This window comes from Doryrhamphus excisus, chromosome 13, assembly GCF_030265055.1.
Source record: "Doryrhamphus excisus isolate RoL2022-K1 chromosome 13, RoL_Dexc_1.0, whole genome shotgun sequence".
In the NCBI taxonomy this organism is placed as follows: domain Eukaryota; kingdom Metazoa; phylum Chordata; class Actinopteri; order Syngnathiformes; family Syngnathidae; genus Doryrhamphus; species Doryrhamphus excisus.
Window position 1 is genome coordinate 16,859,600 of NC_080478.1, and position 21,559 is coordinate 16,881,158.

General features: G+C 41.8%; 1 protein-coding gene across 3 annotated transcripts; it reads right to left on the reverse strand.

Moving 5' to 3' along the window:
- Positions 1-1,385: 1,385 nt before the first annotated feature.
- ktn1 (kinectin 1) lies at positions 1,386-21,145 on the reverse strand. Of its 3 annotated transcripts, XM_058091276.1 has the most exons (36): positions 20,905-21,145; positions 16,499-17,217; positions 16,196-16,360; positions 14,680-14,781; positions 14,477-14,607; positions 14,298-14,402; positions 13,960-14,100; positions 13,510-13,616; positions 13,238-13,382; positions 12,435-12,531; positions 12,147-12,331; positions 11,903-11,992; positions 11,762-11,799; positions 11,594-11,684; positions 11,436-11,504; positions 11,306-11,343; positions 11,144-11,234; positions 10,944-11,012; positions 9,745-9,782; positions 9,495-9,585; positions 9,278-9,390; positions 9,110-9,185; positions 8,986-9,026; positions 8,818-8,908; positions 8,004-8,090; positions 5,932-6,021; positions 5,768-5,854; positions 5,615-5,704; positions 5,447-5,539; positions 5,303-5,371; positions 5,123-5,206; positions 4,733-4,816; positions 3,426-3,509; positions 3,252-3,344; positions 2,195-2,299; positions 1,386-2,111 (listed from the first exon to the last, which is right to left on the reverse strand). In XM_058091276.1, exons 2-36 carry the CDS (start codon positions 17,214-17,216, stop codon positions 2,088-2,090), a joined length of 3,822 nt encoding a protein of 1,273 aa, XP_057947259.1. In that variant the 5' UTR covers position 17,217; positions 20,905-21,145; the 3' UTR covers positions 1,386-2,087. The 3 variants fall into 3 exon arrangements, with proteins under 3 accessions (XP_057947259.1, XP_057947261.1, XP_057947260.1); XM_058091278.1 differs by lacking the exon at positions 8,004-8,090 and having other exon boundaries at positions 20,905-21,144; XM_058091277.1 differs by lacking the exon at positions 4,733-4,816 and having other exon boundaries at positions 20,905-21,143.
- Positions 21,146-21,559: the final 414 nt, after the last annotated feature.

Here is a 21,559-nt window from a genome sequence, read left to right on the forward strand (position 1 = left end):
TTGCATAGCTGAAGGCTGGACTTGCATTGCTCCTTCAGACCCCCCACAATTATTGCCTCCACTTTCATCCGGCGTTTAGTTTCAAAATTAAGATGGCCTCTTGCACACACTCCTATGTGATCCCACTTTTTTATTTTTGTTGTTCATAACACTCCCAAAACGAAGACCCTGGGATCTTGTTCAAGGATTTAGGCATTTAAATGCAGGCCTCGGGGCTGGCAATGACAACTATTTACGGCTCTTTTGTCCTCCTTTTCTACTTGCCATTGTCTGTGAAAGAGACCACGACAGTCTTTTCTCTGTCTGCCTACTTGCCCTCCCACGTGTGTGTGTGTGGTGATCAAAGCTCTTGCACATACCACACTGATGGAGAGCAGATGCAAGGGAGGGGGGACTTGCTTTGCTGAATGTGCGCTGGCTGTAGTGTGACTGCAAATCTGTGCAGTCAGGAGGAGGAGGAGGAGCCAAATGTTTGAGCCGGAGGGCCCATAGTGCAACCAGCTACATTGCGTAATTGAGTGTGAGCAATGATGACACGGTGACATGCTCGGCGAGCCCTCTGGAAGGTCATGAGATTCACCAGCAAGCGTGTGACAAGAGAAAGTCAGGCCTTTTGAGTGAAGTATATCAGAACAATTTGTCTCATTGTTATTTTTGTCAGCTGTAATTACCCAACAATGACATGGAGCGAAAGAAACCGATTAAGACACAATGGGACATTTTAAAATGTATCGCCAATGGAACATCTAGTTCCTTCTCCTTCGAGAGTTTTCCATGAAAGCAAAAGACAGATCTACAATCAGCTGACTGCAGCATGACAGTGTTGGAGAATGTGAAGAATGTGCTGATCCCATGTTGCCTACACCCCTGACCCGAGTACAACAGCCAGCCGCAAAACAACACAACAGCAGTGCTGTTGGAATATGAAAATGGTTTTCATTCCGAGCAAAAATAAGACCTGGAAGGGGTGAAGAGAAATGAAGAAAAATCCCATGTTTGGTACAAAGTGGAACACACTGTACACACTTGAGGAGCATTGCTTCTTCACTACATGTTCTGACGTCCATAATACACAATGCCTACAGCAGTGACTCACACTAATTGCGGCAATTGTTCACTGTAAGCTTTTTTGCTTGTTTACTCAACACATTCTCACTGTACCGAGAAGAGAAACACCATAGAATAAAAAAGCCACTACTATGTCACCTTGTCATTACATTTGACCTAAAATAAACACATTTATTACATATTCAGAAGTAATTTATGTACAAAACTAAAAACAGTTGTCTGATAACCTTATTGAAATCTAAAGACATGTAATGCCCCCTTGTGGCAGGGAAGACAATGTGCGGGGAGAGAGCAAGAGAGCAGCAAACAAAACTGGGCAGATTTATCAAGCATCCCTTTTATTAACATCACCTGTTACAAAAAGAACAAACTTCAGTGTTAATGAGCTCAGCAACAATAAAGCAAGTGTTGATTACCGATGATATGGGACACCTTTTCCTAGCGTTGTTACAGTAGAATTAAAACCTCTACACTGTTGACCCTCCAAACGTTCCCTGTCTTCATAGTAACACTCGTGTAGCCACTTTTCTAAATCTCCCACCAAATGAGTAAAGATATGGAAAAAGAGATGCATTTATGTATTTCTGAGCGGCAGGGAGGGAGGCAAACAGATCAATGTGACATAACTCAGCCCGTACATTAAAACAATACATATTCCTTAATTTAAGATAACGAAAGAAAAGTTCTGCTGAGTCGACATCTCTTTTTATCGCCGTCCTGTTGCGACAGCTAAACTACTGCAGTATTTAGAAGGATATCACGAAAAAAAAAAAAAATACATGAGGAATGGTTGCCACACAGATTGAACCGATTATGCTGGATGCAGTTAAGATTAGAATAAAATCAACTTGCAATTCTGCTGCTGAAGGGGAATGTGAGGGGGTGGGGGTGGGGTGGAGTGAAAGTGTTTGGAGTGTAAACCTCTACGTCTTCCCTTGTTTGATGGAGTGTGTATCGGTGGTGCTGATGTCCGTGTAGTGTAGTCAGGATAGGTGCGTGGGCCTCTCTCCTCTTTTTCGCTATACCTTAGACAGATCAGCCTCCTGGATGGGGAATGATAAGTTAGAAGTGTTAGAACACATGCCTAAGTGGCATCTTAAACAAAACGCAGAAGGAGACGTCTTACCGAGTCCTTGGTGAGTTGTCGGCTGACACCTTGTAGCAGCTGCTGCAGTTCCCGGACTGTCTGGTTAAGTCCTGCAGTCATCTTCTCCTTTCTGTCTATTGCTTCCTAGTGAACATAAAACCACTGCTTTAGACCGCATAAACGGCATGTGAAACGTGCCAAAGCAAGAAATTGAGTACAATCGTCGCTCGTTAATCACAGTTAATTGGTGAATTGGATCACCGCAGGGTCATAAGAGACAGCTGCAGCTACCATAGCAAGCTAGCGAGCTAACTCGTTCCCCTCTCATTCATTCACTCATTTTGTACCGCTTATCCTCACAAGGGTCACGCAAGGGCTGCTGGATTCTATCCCAGCTGTCTTCGGGCGAGAGACTGGTCACCAGCCAATCACATGCACATATAGACAAACAACCATTCACACTCACATTCATACCTATGGACAATTTGGAGTCGCCAATTAACCTAGCATGTTTTTGGAATGTGGGAGGAAACCGGAGTACCCGGGAAGATCATGGAAACGCCACACAGAAATGGCCGAGGGTGGAATTGAACCCTTGCTGTGAGGTCTCCGCCGGGACAGTGTGAAAGGAAACATAATCTCAGGTCATGTCTCATAACATTACTGATGCCTAGTGACTACATATAATTTCTCTCTCAATATTTTTGGAGTAATTACAGGTCTTTGTCAAGCACAAAACAGCAATCAGAAGACGGGCGCTTCTCCAACCGGAAGGAAGTGACCCTCTTGTTAACTGACGATGACCACTAGGATTTAATTACACTACAAAATTTTATATTTATTTACCGCCATTAAGGTGTTATTTTTGACCGCCCTATTTTTTAACGAAAATCTTAGTTTTAGTTTACCAAGATCGTTACAATTTCGGGCAATTTGAAGGGTTTCCATGACAATATTTACAATACTGTATTCAATCTTCTTAGAGCAAACAAGCAGAAAAAGATGCAAATTTGACTTTCTGATTAAGACACAAACCTTAAATGAGAGCACGGTGAAAAGAAAATGTGAGGAATAAAAAAATAATAAGCACACATACTTTTTGTGATGACAGACTACTGTTCTCTATGAGGTCATCAGCACTGTCCGCTTTGGAGAGCTCCCCCTGGATCAGGTCCAGAGACTGCTGGGCCTGGGATATAAAATAATACATTGTAACCTCAAAGTGCCAACAAAAAAGCTGACAACCACCAGTAAAATATTGTCGTAGTACCTTATAAAGATCACCAGCCACTTGCTGCCTCTCACTCTCTTCTGCTTCCAGCTTGGACAGGGTCTCGGTAAGCTGGGTTTTTAGCTGCCAGGAAAAACACAAAGTCACTCATTGTTGTACAATGGATGGTCTCTTGGCCACATCTGAACCCGACATGACCACAATATACTTTTGCTATGACCTGTTTTTTTCTAAATCACTTTGTGGCTGTGTCGGTGTGAACATCATGACTGTTAAGACATCAACATGACGATGTTTGAGAGCATTGAACTATGATAACACCATTTGAAAAACACCAGCACCGTCGCCACAAGATCAGACATTATGATTATAGTATTCACAAACCAGATTTACCGAAACTGAAGTTAAAACTTTTTTTTTTTAATGGCTCATGTGCTATCAGCTGTCTGTGCTTTTTAAATCGGTTGCTTTGACTGACAGCATAAACACGTCATTAAGGTAAGAGAAATTTCCATTCAATGGTAAAACAGGGACAATGATGGGATGGATGATAGCAGTGACGTGCAGTCAGGGGAGGCAGGTGAGTGAAAAATAATATAAAACAAAAATGTATCTATATAACTTCATTTTAATGTATTTTCTGTGAGACTCAATTTTTATTTAAGTAAAAAAAATCACAGAATTTTCACATTTCCTAATCAAGTGAGTGTGGCATCAGTTTCTATGCATGCTAGGTTAATTGGTGACTCCAAATTGTCTATAGGTATGAAAGGTGTGAATGGTTGTCTAAATCTGACAACCAATTCAAGGTCCCGAAGTCAGCTGGGATAGGCTCCAGCATAGGAAAAGCGGCATAGAAAATGGATGGATGAAATATTTTAAAACAATTTGAAGGCATTGTTGTCAAGAAATGTGAATTATTCTCTTTTATTTCATGTTATCCTCTTAATGAACACCTGTATTAACATTAGGGTAAAAAGTGCCTCACCAGCCATGAACCTCATTGCACGTCACTGGATGATAGTGTGAAACCTAAAGCAGTAAGTAAAACGACTTGATTAAACTGCAAAAGTCGACTAGTAAGCCACTAATTAGGCACCACCAAGACACCTCAGCTGCTATGCTAGGGTAGTGTTAGTCTTTCAAGAGTCACCATTCATAGCCCCTCGTTTTTTTTACATTTATGGCTCCTAAATGGGGAAAACATGATGCTGACCAAAAACTGTGTCATGGTGAGTAAGCAAGATAAGTGAGGTTATGAATGGTGACCGCAGAAGAACCCATCCTGAGCGTGGTAGGGAAGGAATTATTACTGAAGGAGCTCAAAGACGGTGAGTAACGCTTACCAAATTCAGCTCCTCATTCTGCCTGATAGCTTCTGTATATGAGCCATCAAGCCTGGTCTGCAATTCAGTCAACAGATCTTTGAGCTGAAATTAAGTTTGAAAGGATGTGTTTACTAGGGGGACCTAAAAACAGCCCAGAGAGCGGCCAGTGATGTGTTCGGGCCGTGGACGCTGTTGGTGCACTACTGACACACACACAAGATCATGTTCAGTGTGAAATGGCCAAACGTGGTCTCTAAAGTTAGTCTGGTTAGACTTACAGTTCAAAAATACTCCAGACACGAGGCATTTGTACCAGTGTCACATAACAGCCACACCATCAAAATTAAACCAAAGTAGTGTTCTATCTTTTTGTGGCCTGAAGCGTAACACTACTCAGCTTTTTCTCACCTCTCGGACCTCAGTCACATATGTGGCGCTCTCCCGCTCTGCCCTCTCCAGCTCAGACTCCAAGTGCTGCTTTTCTCTTCTCAGCTTCAAGAAGTCGAGAAACATAATTTCATTACAGCAGCGCCATCCACACAAACTCCTGTATTATATCAGCAAGAGGTACTTTAAAAAAGGACTGACATTTTCCAACTCAGCTCCATCATTTAGTCGCTCAATTTCCTGCTCAAGAGTTGTGACTTTCTGGCTCATCTAAAGAAAGAACATAAAGATGCGATTAAAAGAGCACAGACTGAAACGGCATCTCCGGATAAACGTCAACCTCACCTCCCTGAGCTCAGCCTGCGACAATTCCACCTTCACTTTCCATCTGGACTCTTCCTGCTCCACGCTGCTCTGGAGGCGCTGCAGGATGCCCTCCTGTGGGCATTGCAGGAGTTGAGTCAAGCAGCGTTAACTTAACTTGAACAACGCAACACCAAATTCTTCACCTACCGTCTCCGCCAAAACCTTCTTGTACGTCTCACAGTCTACCTGTAGAATCCTTTGGGCTTCTTCTGCTTCTTTTAACTTCTCAGACAGATCCTGGCAGGGGAAGAGCTTTTCTGGTGCATGTCTTCAAAAAAAAAAATACTGTTTCACACCCACCTCACAGTTCCCTGATGCAGGGGCAGATTGTGCAGCTGAACTTTCATTGACGTTTCTCTCAAAACTGCAGAGCCACTCCTGATGATTCTAAAGAGAAGTCAAAGTGAGCAATTTAGACAAATGCCGATTTAAAGTAAAAAAAAAAAAAAAAATAGCACCCATACCTGCTCATTGGGCAGAGGCACATGGGGCAGAAGCCTGTGAAGAAAATTGCGGCACTCAGCTTCAGACATTGCCAGTGTCGCCTGGTTCTCCTACAGAAATCATGACAAAGAGAAGAAATGAGAAAGAAATGGTCCAGATTGCTGGAATGCTATCCCTAATCTTCTTACAATACATACTCGTATGGTATCTGACTATGCTATGCTTGGCTGTGATCTGTTAACCTCCATTACACTGCTCTTTTTCTCTATTTCAATCTCTCAGCTTCCTAAATTTCTTAGGAAACTGCATATTCCAGTTACATGTAATCAGGGAGTATGTTAAAAAGATACGTGACCTACTGTCAAGATCTGCAAGCACATTCATTTGCAAGTGTGACAAAGAAAAACATTTGAACTGTTCATTGAAATATAAAGATCTCCAATCACCCCAGTAATACAGCAGCATCGTGTACTGTTACTCTGCGGCCTTAAGGGAGTGTATGACACATTAATACATCGCATCACTGCAAGCAATGACAGTGTGCAACAACTGCTAAGGAGCTCCCTGGGAGCAGTGTTGTCTACTGTACTAAAAAGGTGGCAGAGGAGCATTTCCAGTGCTGGTGGTTCAGGACATATCCTGCCTTGCAGTGAGAAGGAGGTGGTAAAAATATGCACACGTTACTCCAACTCTAAATAGAAGAGCTATCTGGTAGCCAACACTTGTCTAAATGCTGCAACTGCAGTCTCTGGACACTTGATTGGGTACACAAGCACGATCAAATTAAGATTTGCATTAAATAGCCTGCCTGTACAAAGATAATACTGCTTGGTTGTATATTACAACCACACAAAGGCAAAATAGTAGAAACATCTTTCAACATGGTGTAAAAGCATCCATTTCAGTGGTAAGCAAATGCATCAGTAAGTACAATAGTAAATTTCACAATTATATACAGTGGAAACTTGGATCATTCATTCTTTCCAGAAGGTCACACGCCAACCGAAACGGACGTTAGCCAAATCAAAAATTTCCCTTGAGAAATAATCTAATTAATCCGCTCCAGAAAGCCAAAACATAAAAGACCTTCTTGGAAGGGAATGGAATGGCCTTTATTGTCATTATACAAAGATATATTGTCCCAGAAATTATATGAACTATGCTACTGTTAACATTATTATGAGACCAAATAATAAATAGCAGTCTAATAGTCTAATAGCAATAATATATGGTGCTGCCAGGGGAAGGACTGTGTCCAAGCTCAGTGGTGGGAGATCCTGTGCCGTGGATACTTCACCTTTGTTGACGGCTTGTATTTAATTACAAAATAAATGCATGAAATAAAAACTTCCTGTATTTCACTTTTATTGCGCTCCCCTACTTAAATATAGCGTCACACAGCTAAATTGTCAACCTGGATCTCTACGTATGAGGTGTGTTAGGAAGTGGAGTTATGGTCACCACAGTACACCCCCATATCAGACACATGTTCCGAGGACCCCTGTTCCATCCCGAAGGTCAGGAGAACCATAGTATAGAACAGAGGGAGCCACCCGCTGTGATTAAGAGTGTGGACAAGAAGAAAAATCAATTAAAGTTCGGCTAGCATACCAAAACAGATTGTTTTGACTTTCAAGGTTCCACTGTAAAATAACTGTGGTATTAAAACTGAAAATCTTGACAGGACAGATGGAGGGAAAACATGCAACTAATGGGACTGCAATGCAGGAACAAGCAAAAGGATGACCATGAATCTCAGTCAATGTCTGACTGCACACTCATCAGCACGAGCTTGTAGCGTTCAGTTTGTCAAGGTTCAAGAGGAGCCTTTATCCATGAGCAAAACCAGAAATATTTGTTATTACATTCCCAAAATAAGTAGCATAGCATAACAGCTCATCTTACAGCCAATTGTAAACTTGAAGCCGAGCATTACAAAACGAGTGACCTCAATGAGTATGCAGCTTTGTTATGGATGGTGAAAAACATTTAACTTGATCAATTATGGCAGTCAAGAAAAACGCAAAATTTGGAGTGGGGATGCATCAGATTGCCGCTAGAGAGTAAAGTAGACTGAGATTAGGTGTCGAACCTTGACAGCTTTGCTGAGTTTTCCTTGAAGCATGGACTCGGTGGCTGACAGAGCTTCCATTGCACTCCAGTTTTTCTCCCGGAGCTCCTGTTTTGGTCAGTTCCAAAGAGATACTGCGTTCAGTTCAGCCTCAGGGAAAAGCCATTCAGTGAGCCTCAGACACGTAACGTGGATGAAGGACCGTAAGGAATGCATTTGTCATTTCAACAGTAACTAGTGCTTCACCCTTGCTCCATACTACAGCCCTCAATCTCACACCTTGTGTCGGTAAAAAACAGAAGCCACAAAACCCTGTCGGCTGAATAGTGCAGCTTCAGTGGGTTCTCTCGACCTGACTACTAAGTGCTATTGTACTAGTGCCCTTAAATCATTTTGGTTTATTTTATTCAAAAATGTCCACAACTGTGCTTTTTCCATATCAAAAGGATAAGGTAAGGCAAATTTCTAATGCTCTGAATCACCTACAAGCACAGACAAGCTTGCTGGAGCAGTCCACGGCCAACGGTGAGCATAACAAGAGTAGGCTGAAAGCACTGTTACGCAACCTTCAGCTTAAGCAATCTTCACTGATGCGTGCCATCATACTGGCACAGGACAACCATAGCATCACAGTTTACAAAAAAAAAAAAAAACCCAAGAAGCAAAGAAAATGATGCTATGTGGCAGTGGACAGGAAGCGGGTGCGGGTGGGGTAAGGAGGCAATGATGTATACAGTGTGTACCTCCACAGTGGGGGTGGCAAAGATTTGGGGAAACCACAAGACAAGGGCTTTGTGTTTGTACTAAAAAGTGAAGGTCATCTATGAAAACCTACATTGTTCTTCTTTCTGTGAAGCTCCAGAGATTCCTTCAGCTCAGACAGCTCACTCTGCAGATCGAACACCTGCTTCTCCTTTTCAGACAACCTGCGAGACAACAAAACTAATATATAATGAACATAACCCATACGGTAAAACATTTTGCATGATAAAGCCTAACTCACGCTGTAACGAGTTCTGTGCTTGGCACCGCAGTGACAGATGACTAATGGAAAGACCAGCAGAGTAGAAAGATCACACTTGTGCTTTAATTGCCACAATTTGTAGTGAGTAGTTTCCTTCACTCACCTGTTGCTGTGCCCGCTCAATCGTGTCTCTCATCTCAATCTGCATCAATTTCATCTCCTGGTCTTTCACAGCGAGTCTGTGGACCAGATGAGGATTCTGTTTAAAGGGGCTGATTGGGAAGAGCTCCATAAAGATGATCGGTGTCATATGTGGAAAAGGTGAGCGTACTGAGATTGGAGTTCTAGAAGCTGGGTACCCGATCTGATGAGATCTTCCGATGGCTCCTTCTGTCTAAGATGTTCCATCTCTGCCTGCAGGGTGGCAACCTGCTGCTCTAGACCCTGTGAAACAAAATGGCTTCAGATGAGAACTTTAACTGGGGCAATGTGGCATCTGCGATGACTATAATTGTAATAAATTCACTGCTACAGATTAAAGTTCACACCTCCACTGCTTTTGCTTTGGCTGACAAGCTGTCTTGGGCTGCCTGCAGAATGTCCTCTGTTGACTTCAGCTTCAAATCCCTCTCTTGGATCCTATAAGGCATAATTTAAGAATCAAGAATTATTCAATATTCAAGTAATTTTATTTTCTTGATCAGAAGACATTCAGACAGATCTAAGAAAGTTGGCACGTGCCATTGCACATGAAATATTTATTACACAAGTACAACACTAACATTGCAAATGACTTACTTGCTATGCAGTTCCTGCACAAGCGACTCTGACGTTACCTGTAATTAGGGGAAATGAACACTGAAGATGAAACTATACAAAGAACAACACTGAAATACAATGCATTACTTAAAAACGACAATAATACTACAAGCAAGATAGAATTGAGGATGTCGTCAAGTTACATTTTATTAGGGCACAACATGATCATCTGTTTTAACAGTTTCATGCAAAAATGGAAAATGCTTGATCATTTGCTAGGAGTGGCAGGCAGCTGCTGGAGGCAATTATAAAAAGGGAGTGTTCACAGAGAGCTTGTCACTCCACCTATGTGCAGATTGCCGTGGCAACTTGAAACTGAATGTGCAAAATGCAACAAAATGCGTACCTGCAGTGCAATGACGCATACTGCATATTAAGTCCAATTAAAGAGTCAAAATGTGTGCATGTGTACATGCTGGTAGGTCTGCAGAAGCTTTTTAAACAAATATTGAATTAATTTATTAAACATGCATCAGCACCGATTTCCTTAACTTTGGGGGATAAGCAACATATGAAACCCATCTTAGCCACAGGTCTTATAAAAGCCAAGGGGACCAATAAGGGCAGGCAGAGGCCGCTGTTAACGTTTATGAGGAGTGAAAAGATCAAAGCTACAACAAGGAAAAAATGATGGGAGTTCATGGCATTGGAGGACCAGCCATTTTCTGTTGCTGTATACTTTATTTTGGGTATTTTTGGTACAATGACACTCCTGTGTCATTGTGCGGGGAGCTTGCACAGGAAGTGCGGCTTCGACTGCTGGTCGTTTATACTGGGGACCGCCAATAAATTTCTTGTGTGTGTTAAAAAAAAAAGCCATATATTCTACATCACACCACAGATTGATGATCTATAGCCATGTCAAATGATTTGTCCTACCACAAAACGTATTGTGCACGCTAATTTTTAACTTTTATTGGATTTGGACCAGAGTCAGATTTGTTAAAGACAGCATGTTGGCCATGATGTGTAATAAAAAGGTAAATTCAGCAATACTTTGGTTGCATTAGTTTAATGCTTTGAGGAGCTATTTTCATAACAATATTCAACTCCACAAATTCATGTTTGGAATAAAAAGTTATAATTTAAAAAAATAAAAATTATCTGGATTGGATCGGCAAGAATGGATCGGAAGCCATAAAATGTGGATCGGGAAATCCCTACTTTTAAAAACTCACCTGATGTGCCATCTTTCCCTGAAGGGAAACCAATTCTTGCTTCAGCACCTCATTCTCTTCTCTCACAGCCTGAATGAAGGTAAATAATTGATTAAAATAGGAAATATTACAAAAGCCTCAATAAATTACAGCTCCACTTGAGGCATGCTATACTACTGTAATTACATGTGAATATATAGTAGAGAAATGAAAAGAAGGACCTTTAACTCATCTTCCTTGTTGGCTACTTCAATCAGCCCCTTCTCCAGCAGGCTCTCCACAGTTTTCATGTTCTCCTCCTTTTCTTGTACACTGAAATGAGACCGGATTTTAAAAAAGGGCATTCATCTACTGAAAATTGCACTTTATTTGGCCTCACACACCTTCTCTGGATCTGGTCCAAAGCAAGCTGAGAGGCAGTCTGCATGGGTGGAATAAAGAGCGCGTGCATCAAACAGAGGAACAGTGCGGCATTATTGAAGCTTTCCTGTGTAAGACAATTTAAGTACACACCTGATCCGAAATCTGTGCCCGCAGATTCTGGATCTCTGCCTTCATTGACATGTTGTCATTGTGCAAAGCCTGCAGATACACCAGTTGAACTGAATTACATATTCGTTTGACAAATCTAATAAAAGCATGCAAACGTGGTGCAGGTGCCCTTGTTTGACCTGCATGTTTGTTTCTCTACTGGCTCCGCTGCTCCTTTCAGCATTCAAAGAATCCTCCAGGCTCTTTCTCTGCAACTCCTTTTCAGCCAATCTAGACAAAATGAGCAACAAATGAACAAGGCACCGTTGACTGAAAACGTCTACATCTGATAAGGTAAAGAGTCTCACAGCTTCTGTAGCTCCTCAATATGGGAGACATGGCTGGCCTAAATGGAGAAACGACAAAAATCTCATTAGCCTACTTACACAATTACAGCTATAGGAGCGGGTATCTAATGATGACCAAAAGTAGACTCGTGGCCTAAATACCTGTGTAGAGATCTGGGCCTGCAGGTTCTCACTTTGTGCTTGCAGTGCATCATTTTGGGCCTGAAGACTTTTATTTTCATTCATGAGATCCTGTTTATTGAGAATCACTATTATTAAAAAGTATGTATCGTATCATAGAATCAGTCAACATGGTGGAAGCAAGACTATATATAAGACAGTCTAGCTGCTCCATTTAAACTCAAGCCCATTTCTATGCTTTAAAGCTTTACTTTGGGTGTCTCACCTGAGCACGAGCCTGCAAAGAGTCATCAGGAATACTATGTTGGGACACCTCCAGCAGCTCCATCACTCTCTGCTCCAGCCGCTCCTTGGACACCATGGCTTCAGTCAGGCTGCTGTGGAGGGTCTGAAGCTCCTTATTCTTGTTGTTCATCTCACTCTCCACTGTCATCAGCTGACTATGAAGCTCTGTCACACCCACACAAACCATTTTGGTTGTTTAATGTTTCTCAACTCCATTAGGAAATGAAAAGGAAGATTATAAATCTGAGTTAATCTGATGAGTTATCACCTTGCTTAGAGGCCTGAAGTTTTTCCCGGTCTGTGTTGACACTATGGAGGAAGTTTTGCAGTTCTTCCCAGCGTCGCTTAGCATCTTGTAGTTGAACCTGGGATTGGAAAAGTAATGTTTTCCATTATGATTTATACAAGACCAGTGTCTCAATATACACATCTTTGGTACTTAACAATTAGTTACAATTACGGGTGTCCTGATCCAACTTTTCCACTTCTGATCCAATACCGATATTAACACTTTTTTGGCAGTTTTAAATTTGTGGCATGTTAGAAAAGGCTTGACTTACTTTACTCATCACCAACATGCAGTCCTGTGTGATAAGCTTATTCGTATTAACCATCCCCAAATCTGTACCACCACGGGAAACTTGTGCATGACAAGTTTTGCACTTAATTGCCACGTCTTTTTGGACTTAACAGAAACTGACTCGTGGTTTCTCAGGAAACACTTTCCCTGGTTCCTCAACAGCACTCAAAATCAATCTGATCGTGGTTAATAAAAACACAGGAAAGGCTAATCTGGGTGTCAAACAGGAAGTTGGTGTTATTACACAGACAAAAGCCTCCGACAACCCAGATTCCAAAGGCAACACAACCCCCTCAACACGTGTGCTGGTTCCCACACCTCACACTTGGACTTCTATTTGAACCTCCTCCCATTCCCCTGGCAATGCTGCCACGCCCGTGAAAGCGATTCAATAGGTGGGTGGTATGCTAAGGTTATGGGGAGCGTTGTGCTTTGGTGAGAGGAACTGGAAATGTTGAAAATAAACACAAGGTGCATCTGGTTCAACGTACCTCCAGCTGAGACACGTTCTGCTTGTAGCTGACCTCTAGCGACTTCCTCTGGTGCTCCTCCTGCTGCAGTTTGCTGTTGTTGTCCGCCAACTCTTTCATCAGCGCTGCGTACTCAGAACGCAGTTTGTTCATCTCGGCGGAATTCCTGCCAGGCAACACAAGCAAACAAAAAGCACGAGTACAGATGAGCTGCGGTGTGGAGGATGCTGTAAGAGTATTTATGGATGTATGTTAGGGATCAAGAGCTGAAAGTATGGCGGCGCTTTACTGACTTGCTCTCCATCTGGTTGGAGGCTGAGCTGACTGCATCCCTCAGGATGCCGTTCTCCTGCTGCAGCCGAGTGATCTGACTCTCCAGCTGCTCCCTCAGCTGCTGAAACTACAAAACGACACAAAGGCCGACCATCGGTCTGAGGAATTGTACAGCTGCAATGGACAGTCTCAACACCTCTTGAATTACTGTCTCAGAAAATCCACTAAACAGTTTACAAATTTAGGAAAACATTTCCATCCCTTGTGACTTCATTAAGATGATGTAGCCATGGAATTCTAAGGAATTTGAAGTGAGTGTGATATAATATAATTTCCATAATTTCCAATGACTAACTTCAATAACATCATTTGTGTCCAATGTAAAATGAAGAGTATTGAGGCAACAATTGCCGTGATAATAAAACTTGAATTCATTTTAATTTACAGAATTGAATGACACACACACTCACCTTTATCTGCATGTTCTGGAGCTCCTGGTAGCTTCCTTGAGCTTTGGCCTGCATGCTGCCCAGTTCTTTCTCCATTGCTGCACATTGCTCTCTCAACATGGCTTCCACTCGGGCCGTCTTTTGCTTCTCAACCTGCAGCTCCTGGTGCACAGCGACAAGACGGTCAAAAACTACCAATAGTTCAAGGACGCCACATTTATCATAAAGCTTATCCAAGCTTATCCATTAATTTCCTTATGTAACATGTTTCATTCCCGTCAGATTAATATTTTGTGAAAATGATCTCCAACAGAAACTCCACATTAGCTAGTTATACGTATGAGCATGTGGTTGTGTACCTGGCTGAGTTGCTTGACTTTATCCTTGGCGATGGAAGCTTCTTCTTCAAGAGTAGTTATGAGACGCCCTCGTTCCTGAGCAGCCGGATCAGATTTACCAGCAGACTAGTTGTCAAAGATGGGATAAAACAATTGTCAAACTTCCTGTTCATTTTCATACTTCAAATGCGGTCTCTCACTTTGTGCCAGGCGTCCAAAGCACTGGGGCTCTTCTCTTGAAGGACAGCAATCAAGCAGACGGCCTGAGCGTCTGACAAGGTGATGGTGGACAGAGATGAGAGCAGTTCCTTCAGCTTCGCCTCCGTGTTTTCTGTAATCCGTCAGATTACAATATTGATGTAGTATTCATACAAATGAATGGTTGTTTTTTTGTGTCTCTAACCTTTATCTGCCTCATTTTTCTGTTTCTTTCCACTTCCTTTGGAAGGTACATCATTATTGTGGGCTGCCTGGTGGTTGGCAGAAGCTGCTGAGTCAATCTCAGCTGGATTGGAGGGGAAAAGACATTGATTACTACTTTCAGAACTCAGTTCTGAGCACTTATCCACAAAACAATTTGACATATAGTCCTGATGAATATTTTAAGACAAATTGAAAATTGCAAGAATTGACATTTTGCACTGCTGGATCTTAAGCAGGTTCTAAAAAGCAAAAGGAAATGGGAAGTGAAACACAAAAAAATATTGAGTAAGCCATTTATTCCAAACTGAGAAATGTTCATGTTCATCTGATCAAAAGTTTAAGACCATAGGTAAAAAAACAACCCTGAAGTAGAAATAAAATATTCCAAAAAGGACGAGTCGCTCTGCTATTTTTGTTTATCACGTCAAAATTGGGTTAGGCCATGCTTGATGCTAGTGTTTCCAGCAGAGTTCTTCACCAGGTGATGAAGATGGCTTCACGCAGCGTAATCACCGTCTGAAACCCATGTCCATTTTTGTCAACTTTCCTTGCCATCTGTCCCCAAATGTTCTCAATTGGATTTAGATCAGGGGAGGGCGCAGGATGGTCCAAAGGACTAAAGTTATTCCTCTGGCAGGCAGGAACGTGGAACTACAAAATCCTTTTCTGCCTTTGTTATGAAGAGACAATCACAATGTGACACTAAATCAGGGGTGGGCAAACTACGGCCCGGGGGCCACATCCGGCCCGCCAAGTGTTTGAATACGGCCCGCCCAATCTTTCAAAAGTATTTAATTTAAACTCAACATACAACCTGGCATCATGGCCTGAGCCAACCTTTTGATGGTTGTATCAATTTCGTTGTTTGACATGGTCTGTTGTTTACAAAGTGCTCCTGAAAAAAGAGACACAAGCACATAATAATAATAAAAATTAAAATAATAATTATTATATTATTATAACTATTATATTATATTTATTATATTAATGCTAATTATTATATTAATTATATATAATAATAGTTATATTTGCATATTTTACATAATAATAATATAATAATTATTATTTTAATTTTATTTTAATTATTATAATATTGTATTATTTTTAAAATATTTAAATATAAATATAAAATAATAAATAATAATAGCAGATTGCATGACAATTTTACAGATACAATAATACCAGGTGGACTGTTACGTGTAAAATATATAGTCTGCCCCCCCCCTGGAAATTTTGTTATATCAATGCGGCCCGCGAGTCAAAAAGTTTGCCCACCCCTGCACTAAATCAATATGATACTAAATCCATTTTTGGTCTTGAAATGTTTGATTAGATAATCAACTGTAATGCTTCTTTGCAATAAATTGCTTACTTTTTTATATTTTGAAGCTCTACTTAGAAACTCAAGTTCAACCATGCAAAATGTAATTCTTGCAATTCTCCAACTGGTCTTAAAAATTTTCATCAGGAGTTTATGATCTGTGTTTTAACAATACCGGGCTCTGTCTTCTGCTTCTTGGCGTTCTTCTTCTTCCCACCAGTTGCACTTGGAGCTGCTGGAGCAGCATTGTCCAAAACTTTGATTTCAGCTACAAGAGGTGCTTCCTTCTTGGCCGGGATCGGAGCCTGCTCCACTTTGAGCTCTGGTGGCTGGTCATTCACTGTAGAGACACAGAATCATCTTAAGGAATTATATATTGAGAATTTCAAGCAAAAATAAGCAAATAAGCAGCTATTATTGGCAGTCTAAAGCCTTGTTTTCATCAACAAGAAAAATATAGATTTTCAAAGCAACCAACCTGCCTCCAACTTTTGCTTCTTCTTCTTCTCTTTCTTAGAGGCCTGTGGAGGTGTCTGACCCACAGGAGCAGCCTGGGTAACTTGAACCAGAACCTCAGGCTGTGGTGAGGTCGGGCTGGGCTGCTTGTTGGCAACTACAGGTGGCTCTGTCTTCTTGCTGACCAGCTTGGAGCTGTTTACTTCCGGCTCTTCGGGTGGGGGAGATGTTGCTGCATCTACTACAGCAGTGGCGGTGGTTGCGGCGGCGACAGCCGCAGCAGCTTTTGCTGTTTTTTTCTCCTTTTTCTTCCTCTCCCTCAAACCAACAGAAGCCTCTGTTGAAGCTGGAACAGGCACATGGGGAGATGATGCAGGTGGATCGGGAGCTACTACAGCCTTTGGCTCCTCGACCATCTCTGGCGTGGAGTTGCGGGCGGCATCAGTCACCTCAAAGTCCCCCAGGTCTTCTTCTGACTCCCCTCCTCCACTGCCGCCACCACCTCCACCCCCTCCTCCAGCCACACTGGCACTTTCCTTCTTCTTACTCTTCTTCTTTTCGTTCCTTTTGCGGGTGTCTGGCTTAGACGGCGGAAGCTTGAGGTCGCGTTTCTGCCGGGCCAGCACCTCATCGTAGGATGTTTCCTTCGTGAAGAGCATGAAGGAGAGAAAGAGGAGGGCGACCACAAGTAATGGCACCAAGATGAGCAGGTACTGAGAGTCGTAGATATCCAACGCCATTCTGCATAAAAGGGAATAAAAAAATGGCCTGAGAAACGCGTGACCAAAGAGAACATTCAAGGGGTTTTATAAGTCAGATGGCTGGTGCCCCTTCCTGTACAGTCCCTGTACAGGGGCAATCACCAAGTGGTTCGTCATTGGCCTGCAGACCACCACTCCAGATCATTTTACAAACTCAAGTACACACCCAATAATACGGAATCTTGCTGCTCATTAATAATGACCCAGAAGAAAGCACTGAAAGCACTGAAGGTCAGCTTCACTGATACCAACCAGCAGAATAGGCGCCTGGAATGTGAACTGGCACAAGTATAAAATATCGCCTGATGGAGGTGTTGCCGCATCAATAATGCTCAAAGCATGTCTCTCACCCTGACCTCTCTCAGTAATATGATCCAATTATCCAACACTGACCCTGCTCAGCAACTGAACATCCACCTTGCCTTTACGTTAGGTCCATGGAGAACAGATACAATAAAAGGTCATCAACTTGGCTTAAGATGGGAACAAAAATAGAGTCACAATTAGGTGTAACAATGTTGCCATGCTTCCCTCCTTCTATCAACACAGATGTTGGTATATCGAGATGAGTTTATATTCATATTCCCACACTGAGGTGTCATGCAACTGGAAGGCCTTTTTCCACTGGGAGGTTTTGAGGTGTAAAATGTGTGGCGTATTAAAATTAATACAATAAGGAGGCAGCGGGCTCAATGGACAAAGATCCAGTATGCTAGTAGAAAGAAATATTCCAATGACTAGTTTCAAATATTTGAAATAAAACATTTTCTCGCATGCTAGCAATGTCACACTGCTCCACTGACAATATTTGTAATCTCTTCAGATTTGGTGCAGTTAGTCTGTGCAAAAACACAACTTTTTATTTAATTTTCAACCGCTGTGGCACTAATGGTGAGTGACAAAAAAATTCATTCCAATCTCATTTTACATGCAAGATTTGTGGCCGTAAAAAAAAGAACAAATCAGTGTCACAGACTGGGCCCCTTTACTTTGTTTGGATTAAGCAGATTACCCTTGATAATATACTTAAGAATAACTTCTCCATGGCATGACTTTCTGAGGAGTGTCAGGTTTGGTACTACTTGTTTTCTTTTACTTAACTGCAGAGAATATCAGGCGTCTGTTAGAGATATGGTATTAGGGAAGTTTAAAAAAAACAATAAGGTAACACAGATTACAACATAATAAACAATGTTGTTGTATTCTTTGCTCTACGGTTTCTTTCCGTCCAACACTTCAGAGTGGAGGGTGTGTGCATCAGTCTTCCTGTGCAGAATGTGCCTTGATCCTGATCCTGCATCAAAAATGAGCCTGGAGGACAAAGCCTTCTCGAGCTATTGGCTCCCTGGAATCTCACGACTGAATTGGCCAACGTGGACACAGAGTAAAGCGTTCATACATTTCTTGAAAAAGTAGACCAGAACCTTGCATGAACTCAATGAAGTGCAATGTCTGAAAGTGAATGCCCATGAAAATAGATCAATATTGTTTGGAAGAAAATGCCTTTATAGTTTAAAACTCAGTTTAAAAATCATTTATATATCTTATTCCAAAAGAATACCTGTCAGAATAGTAGAATATGACAGACTATGTCGACTCACATTATAAGAACTTATTATAGCGTAACCACTGGATGTAATCTTTGTTCCACAAGGATGCTTACATGCATGTTAAAAATTGCTTATACAATTAGGTTGGTTGACAATTTGATATTTTTGACATTGTTTAACTCTCCAGAGTCTGCAAGCTCATATCCACGACACATGCTGGCACAGCATGGTAGGTGGCGCAGCATGATGATGCAGCCACACAGACGGTCCGTTTCAACATGTGTCAAAAATACAGACTTCACACTGCATCCAAGTCTTTAAAGGGTGGCAAGTAATCTGTCATGTAAAACAGGTTCATTTGCATTCGATTTTGGTGCGAGGTGCAAGGCTCACGCTTTGAAAGTAAGCCAGCAAAAGAGGACACCATGTTCCTATTGGTGGGAAAAAAAGCGCTTGTCATCAATCAAACAAGTTTGGTTGCAGAGGGAGAGGATCTATTAACATCAGCGATATAAAGCTCAACAAAAGCATGCAAAAATTATGTTAGAACAGTAATATGTATGCCTAGAGTCTGTTTATGACAATCCAACGTGAGAAAAATATAACTCCAATTTGATCCAGAGGCGCTCCAAATGGTAAGTTTTGAAGTTCCGGGTTTTTATGACATCATAAACAAAAATCATTCCTCATGGTCATGATATCAAATGCCCTGGATGATCCCGTGCCGTGGATATGCCCACCACTTCACAAAAGGACACCTGTGTTAAAAAATGTTTAAGTGACTGTAATGATTATGTCCTCTTGTCCCACTCCTTAATGTTAAATTGTTTTAAGTAATTTGTGGCATCCACTATGAGTGAGAGTGTATATGTGAAAAAGTGAATCAATTGCACCTTAGTGCTTCTTGGGACCACACATTTCCAAACACAGCTCATTAGCATTAAAGCTACAGGCACACAAAAAACTGTGCTCCTAGTCAAGCTTTCACTAAAAGCACTTTAAATTCCAGCATCAAAGCTATATTTTTGACAGTGCACTATTTCGGGACCTAAAACTTATTTTAATTCTTACAGAATAGAAAAACACAGGACTTTTAAGATGTTACAATAGCAACCTGGCAATAGAGAATTATCAGGTATCTGATAAAAAACTAAATAGCATGAACCAAAGTGCAAGAACAACAGGCTATGGTGGACAAATATTAACAGACTGGAATTACTCTGGTCGGTAAAAGTAAATAAGACTCTTTAAACTTACTGAATGAATGATTGGCGTGTGAGGAGTCCTCTAAGAAGGACCAAGGTAGCCAACAAGAAAGGAAGGATAGTTGAGAAGGAGGTCAACAGGGAATTATGTACGAATGGAGGACTCCCCGGTAGTCCTATAACGGTAGTATAAGTAGAACCCTTTGTCAAATTAAATCGGAAATACTCTAGCACCAAGTGTATTCACATATCATTACTAAATAGAACACACGGTGAAGTATTTTAGAGAATGACGTCGGGCATGTCAGCCATGACAGAAGAAAATGGCCAATGGTGGCAGGGCCATGTGTGAGTCGCCCTTATGGAGTAAGACAATTGCAGCTGTCCCTTCCAAATAAACCACAAACATGTACAACCGTTTAAATGTTACAATCTGACTTTATCGATGAGAAGTGAATGCGACAGGAGACTCGGTGGTGTAAGTCTAAGTAGTTCGATATATAACCACACTTTTAAAGCTCCACGCGCAGGAGTGACCACACAATGTTAAAGCTCAGCACCATGGCAGTAGAGCTAGCATGCTAGCAAAAGCACTAACCCGCTATATAGGTAAGTAGTGGGTCATAAAAGTGACCAACAAGGCGTTGACAGGGAGGAAGTGTTCCTCATTAGCCGAACAGGAGGCGTGGACATCTGGCCCGACGGGCCTCATGTACGTCGGTGACCCAGCCTCCTCCTCCTCCGCCTCCTCTCCTGAATGCTCTGACCCGGTCGGCTGCTCCCTTCAGCCGCTTCAACCCCGGGGGCCGTTCCCAGGCCTAAGTGAATGACTCGGCTGCGGGAAAAGCTCTAATACGCGGATGGCTGGCGACATATATGTGTGTTAATATAAAGGAATTTCCCCAAACTTACCTCTGGTTAGAGTGGACTGTTTCCTTAGCAATGAAATGGCGTTGTTCTCAGCCTAGCAGCCTCCTCACTTCCCTGGGCAGCCTGGCTTCAGTTGCGCGAACCACACGACTGCCTTCCGTTCACTGGGCGGGTCAGACTCAAGAGGGCGCTTGATGTATGGCTCAATACACACCGGATTGAGCAGCTGAAAATACAGCCATTATACAGAAAGCACCGTCCCCTTAAGACATCCTTTAGTCTTAAATCACACAAACATCCAAAGAAAAAAGAGGTGTGGTCACATTACTTCGGCAGTGCTTCCTTATGACGTATTTATCAAACTAAAACATCCTGTCATTACATAAAAATTAGTAATAATTCTCAATGGAAATACAAATATTAATACTTAATCCAGATTAGGTGTATATGCTGGGAAGAATATGAATCCAGTTGTGTATTTAGGTAAATATTTAGCCATTTTCCCGATGACATCCCTATACTGTACTGTTATCAGGATATTGGGGTATTTCCACAGGAGCTGCTACGATATATTTTGACGTATTAAAGCTGTTGTTTGTCACTGGCTCAAGATTACATGTTTGTCAACCAAAAAATAGAAGACTAGTGGTGGTTTAAGAGATCAGATTAATCAAACTTAATTTAAACTACATAGACA